At 34.9% G+C, this 15,966-nt stretch overlaps 1 protein-coding gene across 8 annotated transcripts in view; it reads right to left on the reverse strand.

Moving 5' to 3' along the window:
* The window catches only part of Aimp1 (aminoacyl tRNA synthetase complex interacting multifunctional protein 1), a 37,153-nt gene that overhangs the window by 13,600 nt on the left and 7,587 nt on the right, over positions 1–15,966 (reverse strand). For 5 of the 8 annotated variants that reach the window (XM_013365392.4, XM_005340715.5, XM_013365395.4 and 2 more), the window contains 4 exons: positions 12,928–13,065; positions 12,003–12,116; positions 10,100–10,264; positions 6,440–6,651 (listed from right to left, as the gene is read on the reverse strand). In XM_013365392.4, coding sequence (XP_013220846.2) covers positions 6,440–6,651; positions 10,100–10,264; positions 12,003–12,116; positions 12,928–13,065 — 629 coding nt within the window. The remainder of the gene's footprint in view (positions 1–6,439; positions 6,652–10,099; positions 10,265–12,002; positions 12,117–12,927; positions 13,066–15,966) is intronic. The other 3 variants (XM_013365396.4, XM_013365393.4, XM_040293011.2) reach the window with 1 other exon arrangement.

A 15,966-nucleotide genomic window follows, 5' to 3' on the forward strand; every position in this document is an offset into this window, starting at 1 on the left:
CTCCATATTGTATTAAGTGTAAAAAGTTTAGTAGATGGTTGATATCTGGTATATCTGCCAGAGTCAGATTTCAGACCCAAGACCTTCACATTTGTCTCTCATACCAAACTTCTCCCATACAGCGGCTGATATTTGGTACTCCTAAGGGCTGTTGGGGTCAGGTTTTAGACTCAAAGCCTTTGTGCAACACTAGGGAGTTGCCCCAGCTAGACACCTTCAGTTGCTTTCAGTCTTTCCTGTCTCACTTACCAATTTTTTTCCAAATAAAGTGAACAGCAGAGGGTGTAAAGGACCTATGTTCTACGGGGTGGGGAAAATGTAGTCAGTTAAGAGGTTCAGCTGTAGCTGCAGGAGTCATAGCTGGGGATTCCCCCAACCTCAGAGATCCTTGGGGGTGCTGGTTGCTTGACAGTCACTTCCCAGGTCCCATTGGTCATTCAACTTAAGGGAAAGGGAAGGGTTTGGGGGGATAGGGAAAGGGTCAATTTCACCTTACTCCAGTTCCTAGTCAGGGAACCAAATGTTACCACAAATGACTCACACATGATAAAGGCCGGCAACTGGGAAGCAAACCTCAGAGCAGCAAGCTTTTCTTTATTCAGTATTCAGCAGTGGAGTCAATGGGTTGAACACCTGGCAAGGCTCATTTATGGGGCAGAAAATGGAGGCAGGATGAAGCAAGGGTCTGGGTTATAAAGGCTCTGTTGAGAATGGGACAAGAGGGTAATTCCTGGGGTTCATTGTATTGGGGTCGGATGATCTATTAGGGTGGGACAGGAATGTAAACAGGCAATCTCCTAGGGCTTATTGTACTGGGGTCAGCTGACCCTAGCTTGTGCACAATTGTATAAAGACATTTGTGGGCAAACATTAACAAGATGGTCAATCTTTACCTGATGCCAAAGGACCTGGAAGACAGGAATATGACCAATGAAACAAGGATACTGATGCATTTGAACTGTCTTATAAAGTATAGAACAAATGAAGTAACTCTTTTCATGGTGTACTTCCAATAGTAGCTGTTTCAATATGTTCAGCAACCTCAAGAGTATATGAACTATGAGGCTGGGGTTGTGGCTCAGTGGAAGAATGCTCATCTAGCATGTGTGAGGCATTGGGTTCGATCCTCAGCACTACATAAAAATAAGAGTACATGAACTATCACTATAAATAGTAATGGTTCATTAATAAAATGAAGTAAAAGACAAATGAAGAGCTTGAAGCTTTGCTTGTTGTGCAGAAGTATATGTCTGTATTATCTCAGTATGAGCATGGCTATAGAAACCTGCCTTTCCTGAGCTTGAGCCATTCATAAACACTGTCAATGCTCTGGCTATTGGCTAAGCATGTACAGTTTTTAGAAAAATAAACAAAGTTACAAGAGCAAACTGAACAACCTTATCATGAGGGTAATGACGTTCTAGTTGACCAGGAAAATTTGCAAAACCTACCTGCCAAATATTGGAAGATTAGCAATGCCAACTATGTTGTTGGGTGGAAAAGGAGTTACAATAATAGAAGGCTCTGACCCAAACAATTCTAAGTCTTGTGTCCTACCTTTAATGACTAACTGAACAACAAAATTGTGAAATGGAGTTAAAAACTTTTGAGGGCAGTGAGCTAGGTGAAACAACCATTCAGGAACTCTCAATGACTGCCATAATGTTCCTGTATGAATAGTGGGAAATGTTAATAAATATATAGGTTCTTGTGGATTAATCCTAGTAAGCTGTGCAGTCTTAATATCAGTTTCAACTTTTGTCAAGGCAGCCCTTGCCTCTGCTGTAAGTTAGTGAGGATATGTTGGAGAAGGATCCCTCTGTAAAATTTGAAATAAAGTACTCAAATCTGCAAGAGATAATGTTAAACTTGGCCACAGTCAGTTAATATCACCCAGTAATTTCTGAAAGTCATTAAGAGTATGTAAATCATCAGCTCTGATCTGTAGGTTTTGCAGATGAATCATGCATTCTTCAATTAAGTTGTCCAAACATTGAAAAGGAAAAGGCTTCTTTGCAGCTTCTCAGGTGCTATGCATAAACCCATTGCAATAAGTGAGGTTTCTAATTGATCAAAAAATTTTAAAAGCATATCTGAATTAGCATGAGCCAAAAGAATATCATCCATATAATGGATTATATATGCATCAGGGGATTGTTCTCATATTGGAACAATGGCTTTTGCTAAAAATGTCTGACATAATGTGGGGCTATTGACCATACTTTGAGGTAAGACTTTCCAGCAAAATCTCTTTACCAGTTCCTTGAAATTTATAGCTGGGATATTAAAAGCAAATCTCTTACAATCACCTGGATGTAATGGTATAGTGAAAAAACAATCTTTTAAATCTATTACTATTAATTGATAATCAAGGGGAATAGCTATAGGAGAGGGAAGCCCAGATTATAAATCCCCATTGATTCCATAGTTCAACTAATGGCTCCGAGACCTTATAACAATCTCCATTTGCTATTTTTTTTTTTAACTACAAATATTGGAGTGTTCCAAGGGTTAAGAGTAGGCTCAATATGACCAGCTTGAAGTTGTTCCCCTGTAAGAAGCCACTGATCAACCTAGACAGGATTATCAGACAGCTTATTAATTTTTCTGCTGTTTTCTGAGCCAGGGAAGAGATCAATGCCCCCATTAAAAAGGCTAATTAGATGTATTAATTAACCCATATTGTCTTTGCTGACAGGACTGAGGCATAGGTGAATATCTTTCTTGTAGATTAATTCTCAATCTTTACTGGAGATAGATCTTTGATTAGGCATTTGGGATGTCACCATAGAATGAGGGTTATCAACAAGACTCCCAGGCTGCTCAAAATATTTTGCACCCATAAATTTACCGGCAAAGTATCAAGGACATAAGGCTATGCCATCTTTATCTTCCCACCGATGTTACAGAGCACTTTGAGCAGGCTAAGAAATTTGACAATGCCTTCTAAATTAGCAGATGCTGTGTGTAAGGCCCACTTGCGCGGTCAAAATTTGGTAGCAATCACAGAAACATCTGATCCAGTATCAATAATTCCCTTGAAAATTTTGCAATTAATTTTAAGATCCAATAGAGGGTGCTCTTGCATAATTAATTGAGCCCCGTATGCTCTATCTGTGGAAATATGACATTCCTGGGATCTGTTTGATAAAGCCTCCTCTGCAGAATAATAAGGCAAAAAACAAGTTGTGCTATGGTATCCTCTGGATAATGGAATTTGTTTGAGCAAGCAGCTTTAACCTCTCCATTAAAATTTATGTCAAGAATATCTGATAGTAGGACCTGAATTCCTTCTGGAGTTAAATTTCTCTAACCCAATATTAAACCTATTGCATCTGGTTGTAGAGGTCCATAAATTCCCCTAAGGATGATTTGTGGACCCAATCTGGAGTCAGTATGAATTCTGAGGTGGGGCAGAGGCCCAGACTCCTTGTTGCCAAACGGAAAATGTCCTGCGAGACTAGGCCTACTCATAAGGAGGCTGGGCTAGAGAGAGTGATTGTTGAGCCATAGCTAATGACTGCTCCAGAGAGAAACATGATGCTCTTATCATTTGGTGGGGCTGGGGCTCGGTACTGCATAGGAAGAAGTGGCTCATTTATGCCTCTTTGGGAGCAACATTCCCACACCCAATGGCATCCTCTAAGGCACTGTGGACAAATTCCTGGCACATTTATTTGTCCTTTCTGCCACAATTAAAACATCGCCTCTTAGAACTGACCTTCTTTAAAGGAGTTGAAAAACTTGTTTTATGGCAGACGCCATTGCTACACCTTGCATGTATGCTGGTCCAATATGAGAACAGAGACGGATGTAGTCTGATATCCTCTGATATTGTTCCCCTTTTTCGGTGAGGTTTGATTACCTTTTGGCAAACTTTATTAGAATTTTCAAAAGCCAGATGTTTAACTAAAAAATCTCAGAGGCACTGGGATCACTAATCATTCGGTTTGCTGCTTGATATAAACGCACCACAAAGTCAGAGAAACTTTTATCTGGTCTCTGCAGAATTTGGCTAAAATTCAAGGTTTTCTCTCCCTTAGTAGGTAACTCTCTCCATACCTTTCTTGCACACACACTTATCTGTGCATAAGTATGCAAATCACAATTTAATTGTTGCCTCAAATCCGTGAATTGTCCTGTTACAGTTAGCATATCTAAAGTAATGTTAATTCCATGCTTTCTATTAATTTCTGCCTGCTTGGAGCAAAAATCTTTCCAATTAGATTTCCATAACAAATATTCAAACCCAGAAAGGCAGGTTTTAGCCAGCAAGAGACAATCACTAGGGGGCAGGGCCTCATTACACAGGGATTCTATCAAGCTTTGTACAAATGGTGAGTTCAGTCCATAAGTGGAACAAGCGGACTTCAACTCTTTCACTATTTTAAAAGGGACAGCACAAGAGCTCTCTGCTGCCCTGGATACTTCGGATCTAGTAGTTTAGGGACCTTGACTTTTAATGTCCCCTGAGGGACTGGGTGAATTACTGGAGCAGGAAGATTCATATTCAAATTACAAAGCTCTGGAGGTACATCCCCCTCAGACTCAGAGTCCTCCTCAGTCTTCCATTCCCATACTTCATTCTCTGGTTTCTCTTCTTCTGAGTGGACTCAGGCTCTGCCTCCAGGCCAAGATCTCCTGCCCTTTCCCAGTCTGCATTCTCAGCATATAAGGAAGTCCTACAAGGCAGGCAGGCCTGCTGACTGCCTCTGAAACTCCTAATGGCTTTTCTGAGGTTAGCAATTAATTCCTCAGCAGTCCACAATACACTATTTTGATTTGAATACAAGCATGTCTCTATCAAAGTCCACATTCTCAGGTACAGTCACTGAAATACAACCAGCAGGCATTTCTTTGCAAAGTCTTTCCCAAATATGCAAATCAAGAGATTCTTTTTCAGGGAACCAAGGACAAACTTCCTTAATCACTTCTAGGAACTGGGCAAGCTGAGCTCACTTGACAGACTTTCCTCTTTGTTTAATGATAGTTTTAAGAATAGTTAGATAATTTTTTGCTCTCTGAAGAGAGAGAATTCCCCATGCTTAAGGTTATCCTATCTGAAAGATTCCCCCCTCCTCTTTCTCTCTATTCTACTATTCCACATCGTTTTCTATGAGAGAGGGCCAAGAACCCACCTGCAATTTTTCATTCTGAATTCCTTGTGATTTGGGTCCCTGCTCCAGGCACTAATTTCTGCCCACGTCCTGCATGGGAAGGGAGTGGGTAACTATCGGAGCTATGGGCTGGCTGCAAAATAAAAGCTATGGAAGTAGTATTACAAAAGAAACACAGAAGACCAGAAATATTTTAAAAGTAGGGACATGAATGGTGGAGCAGGCCAGATGGTCTGACTTCTAACAAACTTATAGAGGTATAGACCAAAGGGGATGAGTAGAATTTCTTCATGAAGTGCAGGTTAGGAGTAGGGATAAACAGGTTGTGTGGTGCTTGGCAGGTTACACCTATCTCTGGAAGGCAGTGTTTGAACTTGGAGTTGTAAGCTAAGGCAGGGCACCAGCATGATCTGGGCTTTCTCGAACTGTGGAATTTCACCAAGGAGTTCCCAGAAAAGCGGATTCTCTGCCTTAATGGCTCAAACAATGTCCATAGTTATGCTCCCAACAGTTATGACTTATGGCTTATGTGTATGGCGCTAAAAACTTGCAGTTAGAAGCCTCAAGACTGACTATGCCCCATCTTGAATGGTGAACAGGAAAGGTGACCCATGTAGATATTAAGGACACTTCAGCCTTGGAGTCAAATGAGTGAGCACATGCTATGTGCACAAGTTGACTCCATTCCCTAAACAGAGAATTGTACATGACAGCAAATAAAATAGCATATGTAGAAAGATTACATATTAAGAACTTTAAAAACAGCAGAAATCCTCATCAATATTTTCATCATTATTCCATAATGGAATTCTATCATTTTTTGACCTCGTAAGTCACTTATAAAACCAGAAAGCACAAATCTAAAAGTGAAAGGACAACTATAATTTCCTTATAATGCAGTAAATACTTGAGAATTTAAAAAAAAAAGAGGAGAGGGGATCATGGAGACTCATTTGAAAATTTAATGGATTCCTTTAATGGATGAAGCCACATCTCCAGCCCTTTTGATTTGCTCAGATAAGGGCTCACTAAGTCATTGAGACTGGATTGAACTTGCAATCTTCCTGCCTCAGTTTCCCAAGTTTCCTGGATTACAGGCATGTAATCTAGCTAATAAATTCTATCTTAATTAATAGATGCTTGTCAATTTTTTTGTGGTTTTATACATTCTGCGGAATTTATCACATTTGAATCATTTGAATTAATCAATATTGGTATCATGTTATATGACCATCAGATATAAAATTATAAAGGAAGGACACTGAGAAAGAGGGAATAAAAATGACACATATAAGAAATGGTAATTTAGTTGTGCAGATTACCTGTTCAAGAGGAACATGATTCACCAGGCCACTGACAACTGTTCTTGGGGCTGTTTCTCCAACATCTACTTCTTCTACATACAAAGAATCTGCATCAGGGTGTTTTTTGGCAGTAATGATGCAACCAATTCGAAGATCCAGACGGGAAACATCTATTGGCTTAGAGTCAACACTTCCTGCTAATGATTGTTGTTTTTTCTCCTTCTTCTCTCCTAAAAAAGAATGAGTAAATAACAAGACATAAACCAAAAATACACTATGAAAAATGTACAGTGTCAATACTGATGAGCTTAAAAAAGAAAAAGAAAAGAATATTTATCTTTTATTTCTTACAAAGTGAAGAATTATAAAGTCATAAAATCATGACCACTATTTTAGCTATTTCTTTGAAGAATTGCCTATATTTCAAGTTAAAGACACAGAGGAGAGTTTAGCCAACTAGAGCTCACTGCACTAATCTGCATGCTGTCTATATTTATAAATAAAAGTTTTACTGGAATACAACCCATATTTACTCATTTATATTTTGTCTACAGAGTATTTGCACTAAGGCAGAGTTGAGTGGTTGTGATAGACTTTGTGGCCTCTAAAGCCTAACATATTTACTATGTGGACTTCTATAGAAAAAGTTTGCCTTTCCCTAAAACAGGGTTATAGAAAATCCCTCAAAAATTTTTACGGGAGCTTTTGAAAGGTGAAAAATACTTTATTTAGAAAAATCAATATTAGTAGACAAATGTAAAATAAACTATAGTAAAATACAATTTCACTGATAAAATTTTTATCTTATCAATTATATAGAAGAATACATATACTGTGAATTTCTTTATTTCTTATGATTTTCCTCTAAACTTATGAGGACTTTAGGTTTATGCAGAACAACTATCTGATATCATATTTAATTCTGATTATGCTTTAATAATCCTATTTTTATTGGTATGTTGAAAATATAAATTATTCACGTATGATTACTTTAACCAGAGTCAAAATGCAATCTGAAAAGATTTTAAGTCTACAGGCAGTTTTTAAGTCTATAATTAGCTTTTGTTATGAAGAATGTAAAATACAAATAAAAAGTTATTTACCTTCTAACTTGCAGGGTAGAGACAAGCTACTGTTGCTTAGAACCATTCATCCTCAACTATGCCTTTGTTTAATCTTTCAACAAGCATTTACTAAAACAATAAATATAGTACTAAAGCATTTGAAATAGTAAGGTAAATGGCCCAGGCTGTCAAGGCACTCACCACCTCACCCCACCTTGCATAGAGGGTGAATCATTCATTTGCTCAGTATATCCATACTATATATTTTACCTGCCTATTACTCACTTAATACCTGTCTTTGTTATCTGTCTACTGAGGTATTGTAGTGCTTGTTTTCAAATAATTCCCATATTACCTATTAATAGGTCTAAAGTGCAATGCTATTGATGTTGGCAATTTTATCTAAAAATATTGCTATAATTTCCCATTTTCTTATAAGTTATAGTTCTCTTACTGTGCCTAATTTATAAATTAAAGTTTATCATAGTGTAGGGAAAAAAAAAACCAGAATAAAGTTCTGTACTATTTTCAGTTTTAGAAATCCACTGAAGGTCTTGAAATGTACTCCCTATGGGTAATGGGGTACTACTGTGTAATGATTATGTGATAAATGTTACATACATAAAAAAACACAGAAGAACAAAAAACATAATTCTGCATGAAACAGGAATTGTAGATTCTGTAAAAAGACATGGACAATTTCTACAAAGGTAGTTTATGAAATAGGAGATAGGACTATAATTTTGTTGGGAAACTTAAAAAAAAAATCTCACCATTTCCATATAACAAATTAGCAAAAATTTTTGTAATGGTAAAAATAATACAGAAATACACAGAATTATTTTAAAAATGCATCAAAAAACCTAATAATTAGCATTGTGATAAGATGTATACATTTAACATTAAAATATTGCAGTAATGCAGTATAGTATATCTATCCATAAACAATTTTAAACTTTGTTTCATAAGCACTGGAAATATCTTCATCAGTAATCCATATTCTAGCAGTTATTGCAAACATTAAACTATATACCACAAGGTTTTTAAGCTATCATAAGAAATTTCAAAATGTTTCATTGACAAAATGCTCAAGAGATGTATGTAGTATTCTGGAGAAAAATGTATAGGCACTATAGCCCTTGTATGAGCAGAAATATTGGAATGTGGCAATCCTACTAGCTAAACTTACAGAACTAACTTTCATAACCAGCATTGTCCAAGATAATAGCTGCCAGTCACATATGGTTGTTCACATTTAAATTCAAAACACTTAAAACTAAAAATTCAGTTCTTTAGTCACACTAACCACATTTTAAATATTAGAAAGTCACATGTCCACTTCGGCTATCATGTTGGACAATGCAGGTACAGCATTTCCAGCACCACTGAAAATTCCATTGGTTTGAAGTATTCTAAACTTAGAGCTCCATTTGGTCTTGTTTTTTTCCTTCCCCTGTGTAGCCACATGTGATTAGAAGACTGTTTAATCCTATCTTCAGAAAAACACTGCATCATCCTTAAAGAACAGAGTATGGACTTCACAAAACATATAGGAACTGGATATATTATTCTGTGTCTACTTAATTCATGTTATAATGTAAAAGAATTAGGCTGATTTGCTTCATTGCAACATTTCATCTAGCGGTGAAGTTGTAAAAGATGTAGAGCTCCTACTTACTTCTAACATAGGCTATTGATGAATGACAAAAGGAAAATACATGTACTGAATACTAAATTGGCTTAGATTAGTTCACAAGTTCCTTAGTTATTTGTTTAAAAAAAAAAAACTGTAAACGAGTACATGCATAATGACAAGCACGCAAATAAAAAAACTGGTGAAATAAAATCTAGTAAGAAGTAAAGAAGAGTAGTTAAAAGGAAGTCAGATTTATGTTTAGAAAAATACTTTCAGCAGCAAGGCAAGGAGGCTTTAATATTAGTTCAGATGAAATATTATACTACCTATCAAAATTAAAGAATGGAGCTGTGTTCTAGATATATTCAGTGATTGAAAAAAAGGGTTGACTGTAGAAGCTGGTGATGTGGCTCAAGCGTTAATCCGCTTGCCTGGCATGCACGGGGCACTGGGTTCGATCCTCAGCACCACATAAAAAATAAAATAAAGATGTTGAGTTCACCGAAAAAACTGAAAAATAAATATTAAAAAATTGTCTCTCTCTCTCTAAAAAAGGGTTGACTGCAAGATTTTAAGTGTAGTTGCATTCTTGGATGTGACCTAATTACCATGTCACTTTTTATATGCTCCTGAAAACTTAGTACCCCTAATACCTTAGTGCATATGGTTTGCTTCAAATGGACATTCCTTCCTAATCTTAATTTGTTCTATACTTTCTACTTGGGATTTTTTTTAAGTAAGTCCTGAATGCACACCAAAATTTAGTCACACCAAGCTATGTATGGGTTCCTACCCTTCATCTCTAACTTCATACCTTTAGGACTCAGTTTCCATGTTCCAATATTATTGCACTATTAATTTTACTCAAAGTCATATAAAAGTTTGAGCTTTGTTTTGAAACTATTGTAATTATTATAAAAAATGTTAACATTATTTGATAACCAGCCAAGAGTCAAATAGATTAATGGTCAAAAATACCTTTTTTTTCAATTTTCTCTTTCACCTTCTTTTCTTCTCCTCCTCCTTTTATCTGTTCTTTAGTATCAGAAGATATAGTTGTTATTGGTGAAGAGTGTATCACATTTTCAGAAATCATGGAATTAGCTTGCAGCGTGGTACCAGATGGAAATGGTATTTGCTTCACTGATAAAATAAAAGTGATAACACAATTTATATTAAATCAACAAGATAAAAACCAGGGAATTGGGGTGAGGCTGTAGCTCAGTGGTAGAGTGCTTGCCTCACATGTGGAAGGCACTGGGTTTGATCTTCAGCGCACACGTGCGCGCGCGCGCACACACACACACACACACACACACACACACACACACAAAATAATAATAAAATAAAGGTACTGTATCCATCTACAGGTGAAAAATTAAAAAATAAAAACAACAAAAATCAAAAACAAAAAAATGGAGGGAATTGTGAATCACAAATAGGAACTTTTTATAAAAGAAAAATTCAGTGTATGACTATCAAAATATCTATTATTTGAGAAAGTAGAAACATCAAGAGTTTAAAAGTATTTTAACCATTACTGAGATAACAATAAATGTATAATTTCCATTTGATTACTAAATATTAAAGTAAGAAAATGTCAGGTAACAATAATAGTATTTGTCACAGACATATTGTGTTCTAAAAATCTTTCAAAATGCTTCACATGAAGTTCCCTACGAAATAGAATCTCTTCATGTTACCGCTTTACAGATGCTAAATCCCATTATCCAAAAGTTAAGAAATGACCCATCCCACAGTGATAGAGAAATAAGAATGTGTATCCAGGCAGTCTGTTTCTAGGGACTGCATTCTTAACATCTAGCAAGATGGCAAGTTTTAAATTTAGCTTTTCTTTTACAATAAACAAATGGAAAGGTGACTTATAAAATTTGTTTTTGCAGCACTGGGCATTGAACCCACCAGGGGCATTCATTCTACCACCAATCTATATTCTTGTCCTTTTTTATTTTGAAAAATCCTCTAAATTGCCGAGACCATCCTTGAACTTATGATTCCTCTGTCTCAGCTTCCTTAGTAGCTAGGGTTATAGGCATATGCCGTCATGCCCAGCTGGGAAGGGTTTTTTTTTTTGGCAGGTGTGGGGGTGGGGTAAGAGGATGGGGGAGGGTACTAAACTCAGGGGCGCTGGGCCACTGAGCCACATTCCCAGCCCCATTTTGTATTTTATTTAGAGACAGGGTCTCACTGAGTGGCTTAGCGCCTCGCCATTGCTGAGGCTGGCTTTGAACTTGTGATTCTCCTGCCTCAGCCTCTTGAGCTTCTGGCGTTATAGGCATGAACCACCAGGCCTGGATTAAAGTATTTTTAACATCTCAAAACACTGCTTAAGAACTTTTTTCTTTATAAAAAGTTGCTTTTTAGTACTGAATTGTAAAGAAGTAATGTGGTGTCTTCTAACATAGAAATGATTGGTATTAGCTGAGGCCAGGTGCGGTAGTGCATGCCTGTAATCCCAGTGGCTGGGGAGGCTGAGGCAGAAGGATCCTGAGTTCAAGCCAGCCTCAACAACTTAGTGAGGCCCTAAGCAACTCGGTCAGTGAAACCCTGTCTCTAAATAAAATACAAAACAGGGCTGGAGAAGTCGTTCAATGGTCAAGTGCCCCTGAGTTCAATCCCCAGCACTATTATATAACACAGAAAAATGCGATCTCCTGAGGGATTTTATATGGCCTAGATTCTGGTCAATATTCAGACCATTTATCTGAGGCATTTAAGTATTTTGGATGATACTGCTTTCTTTAGTAATGTGGATTCCTACTTCATATTTAACCATTAAACTGAATTTAGCACCTTAATTCAAACTTCTTTTTTGACTTATTACAAATCAAACCCATCTATCATTTCTAAAGTTAATCACCTCCATTTTGAATTTCTGCTTGAATCAGCTCTAGTTTCAGTTCCTCAATTTCTTTCTTTAGTTTAGCATTTTCAACTCGAAGTTTCTTCTCTTCTCTCAATGTTGCCTGCAAAACTAAGATCAAGGAAGTTCAGTTAAAATGTGTTTTTTCAAAGTTTTCTTTAGAATGCTATTTGAAAAGAGCATAGTTAGTACTGGTTAGGATCAGTTCCATTATGCCAGTTTACTATTTCCTAAAACAATATGATGCATTCATTCTTTTGTATGTGTGGGAATTGGTTCTAGGACCTCACAGAGACCAAAATCTTTGGGTGCTAATATGCTTTAAATAAAATGTGCTTTAAATAATGTATAAAATGTAGGTTATATTTGCATATAACCTACACTCCTCGTGTATATTTTAAATCATCTCTAAATTACTTATAACACCTAATACATTCCAAATGCTACATGCATAGCTGATATATTAAGGAGAAATAACAAGGAAAAAGTTTGCAAACATTAAATATAGATGCATTGTTTTCCTTTCCCTGAATGTAATAGTTGCCTAAATTCATGGATGGTGAGAAGAGCTATTTTACCTAAGAAATAGTACAATATTAAAAGAGATTTTGCAAAATAGTAATTATACAGGATTTGGTAAGCCATTTTCAGTTTTATATAGGAAAAAAATTATTTCAATTAGTGATAGCAGAAGATTTCGAAATTTCTATTATCACATTACCCTTAGCAACTAAGAATTCTTTGTATGTAGCGTATTTACCAAATAGATTCTAATATCTTAAGCTTAGAATATTATTATACTCTACCAAAACATTAAGGAATCTAAGTCACCAGATGATTAATAACTTACATAGTAAACATTTTTCTGTCAATATATGAATTCATTGTAAGTAACTATTTAGAAAATTTAAAATTTTCTTACTTGTTTTCTCCTTAAGAAGAGCAACTTGCTGCTTAAGATATTCAATGATTTGATCTGCCTCTGCGCCTTTCTGTTCCAGTCTCTTCAGAACAGCATCATTGCCTGCCATTTTTTTTTTGCTAAAAAACAATATAAATCCTAAATGAAAAAAATACAGTGTGAAAAATCACATTATGAAAGGAATAAATTTATCATATAGGACATTGATAAAGCAGTCTGAGGGAAAAACATTTTCTGCTGTAATAGAGCAACATCTCAGAAAATTACTTTTACTGAGAAGAACAAAGACCAAACAAGCCAGAAATGTTAAGAACACTAAGTCCTGAGTCTCTTTGGAAGAGGAAATCTACTTTGTTCCTCAATACAGAGAAAAATGCTACATAATCATATTTAAGGTTCAAAAATTTAAATACTGCAGAATATTATAACATAAGACTACGAAAGGAAAAAGGATAGCAAAGTATCACTCTAGTGTTCTAAGTAAAGAGTGTCCTTCCTAACATGCAACCTTTGTATATTAGATATTTCTAATGTTCACCGAATTATGTACATTTCAGAAGGATTGTGTGAAGTAGGAAAAATAAATATTAAAAGAAAAAAACAATAATTAGAAAAACATCAATATTAATCGTATGTCTACTCAGCAGTAAATGTCATTATACATTGTCCTTTATAAGAAATTACAAGTGGAGGCTGGGGATATAGCTCAGTTGGTACAGTGTTTTCCTTGCATCCTTGCATGAACATTGCCCCGGGTTCAATCCAACCCCCGCCAAAAAAAGTGGTTTACTTTTATCATAAATTCAAAGAAATTTTTAAAAATCCTATAGATATAGAAAATATAGAAAATTGCATACATGCAAACATTTTGAGATTCATTCATCAAGTTAGTTTAAATTGTCATATACTGATATATCATATTAACGAGAGGGTTAATCATTAGTAACATTATGCATTGCTTTTTTTAACTTAATATTAATTTTTGGTTTAAAGTATAATAATAACAATGTAAAATTGATGGACTAATCCAGATTATTAATGATCAGTACTCAAAAAATTGTGAAGTTTTTTGACACAGAAAAAAAAAAACTGGCCAATGTTCAAATACTACAGGATTTTTAATTTCAAATTATTATCCAATGTCTGTCCTATACAACAATCTGGATTTTTTTTTAAATAAGAAAACTAATCCTCAAAATACTCTGTCCTTAAGTTGAAAACAGACATAATACAAAAGTGAAATAAAACCCTATAAAACAAAGTTGCTAGAAAATAAATAAATAGGAAGTAAAACCTAGAAAAGTCCTACTTTAAAAATTTATAAAAGTGTAGACAAAAAATGTATACAAATTTAGAATGGAAATAGCATTTTTTAATTCTGCCCTTTTTTTTTTTTTAGTACTATAGATTGAACCCAGAGGTGCTCTATCACTGGGCCAATCCCCACAGCCCTTTTTGTATTTTACTCTTTATACTTTATTTTGAGAAAACACTCTCTAAATTGCCTAGGCTGGCCTTCAATTTGTGATCCTCCTGCCTCAGTCTCCCCTGTAGTTGGGATTACAGGCACACACCACTTCGCCTGGTTACCTGACACCTGAACAAAAAATATCATGTTGTTCTTCAAATCATTTTAAAGTTGAAATTTCACAGGATATATACAGCAATGTAGAGTAAAAATGCTCTTCTGAATTTTAGTATCTATTTTAACCTAACATAAACAATAATAAAATAACTTCAACTGGTGAAATATTACTATTGCAAACAAGTAATAATGAGTATTTGAGAACATAAAATTAGTGAAAAATATAGCTTATAAAATAAGTTTTCATAAGTGAGTGAACTGCTCTAACATATCACCTACAAATAAATACTAACCAAGTTGCTGAAAAACATGACACTCCTGCTCTGAATCACATAAAAGCAGTTAAGGATCTTCTGAGACAGTAATTTTAAAAATAGGGTTATATATCCTAGCCTAAAGGAAAAAAACAAAGGATATGCAATTTTTCTGAGTGATGAATCTATTTACTGTTTTCAAAATTAAGATTTAGTCACAAAACTGAATTAAATATAATAGGACTTGGATCTGTCAAGGCATATGGAAACACAGGAGTAAGTTTAGGAAGAGAGAATAGCATGTTTCAAAATACAGAAACAAATAAGCTGAATGAACATAGTAGTAACACACATAAAGAACCACTAAGAAGAAACAATGTGATAAAGGGCAATGATGAAACTTTGAAACTGATAGAAAATATAAATGAGACAAAATTTGGATAATCCTCAGTTATTGTTAACTAAAGGTTAAAAGTGTAGGAAATACAAAAGTGAAAAGACTTGCCATGCCAGTTTTTGTAAAACCAAAACACTATTATAACAAACTAAAACCACAAAAGGGTTACAAGATAATAATCCCAATTTGGCAAAAGATGGTTTAACAACTAGTTACTAACTTAAGTTTGTAGTAGTTTTAAGTAAACTAAATACAGTAAACTACTTAAGTTTATATAGTAAACTACTTCAGTTTAAGTTTGTAGTAGTAAAATAAATGAGAAGTGTTTTAAAATTAAAATATGTCCAATAAAAATCCCCAGCTTATCCTCACACAAAAGGTAATAACACATTATTGAAGAGTTATGTCAAATTTATGTCTCACTTTCATCTAATTCAAAATAGCATAACATACATAAAGCACAGTAAAATCAACTTTTTGATAATTCTTACATTTTTACATACTGCATGTTAATAAAATGCTATGTAATTAATATCTAAGTACTTCATTAAAATATACATATATGTATATATTAATAATAAAATAAGTATGATTTATATGCCTGGTTATAGGTTTGCAAATACTAATTTAGGTTAAGTTCTTGTTTTAAATTATGAATTAGGACTGAGAAATGCCTATTAACGTAACAATAAGTAAAAATGGACTTTTGTTTTAACCAAAAAATTAGATAAGAGAAAAATGAAAAAAATTAAAGATGAAAAAGAGAAAACATGTTAGTAACAAAGAAATATTAGTGGAATACA

Source organism: Ictidomys tridecemlineatus, chromosome 9 (assembly GCF_052094955.1).
Source record: "Ictidomys tridecemlineatus isolate mIctTri1 chromosome 9, mIctTri1.hap1, whole genome shotgun sequence".
Classification (NCBI taxonomy): domain Eukaryota; kingdom Metazoa; phylum Chordata; class Mammalia; order Rodentia; family Sciuridae; genus Ictidomys; species Ictidomys tridecemlineatus.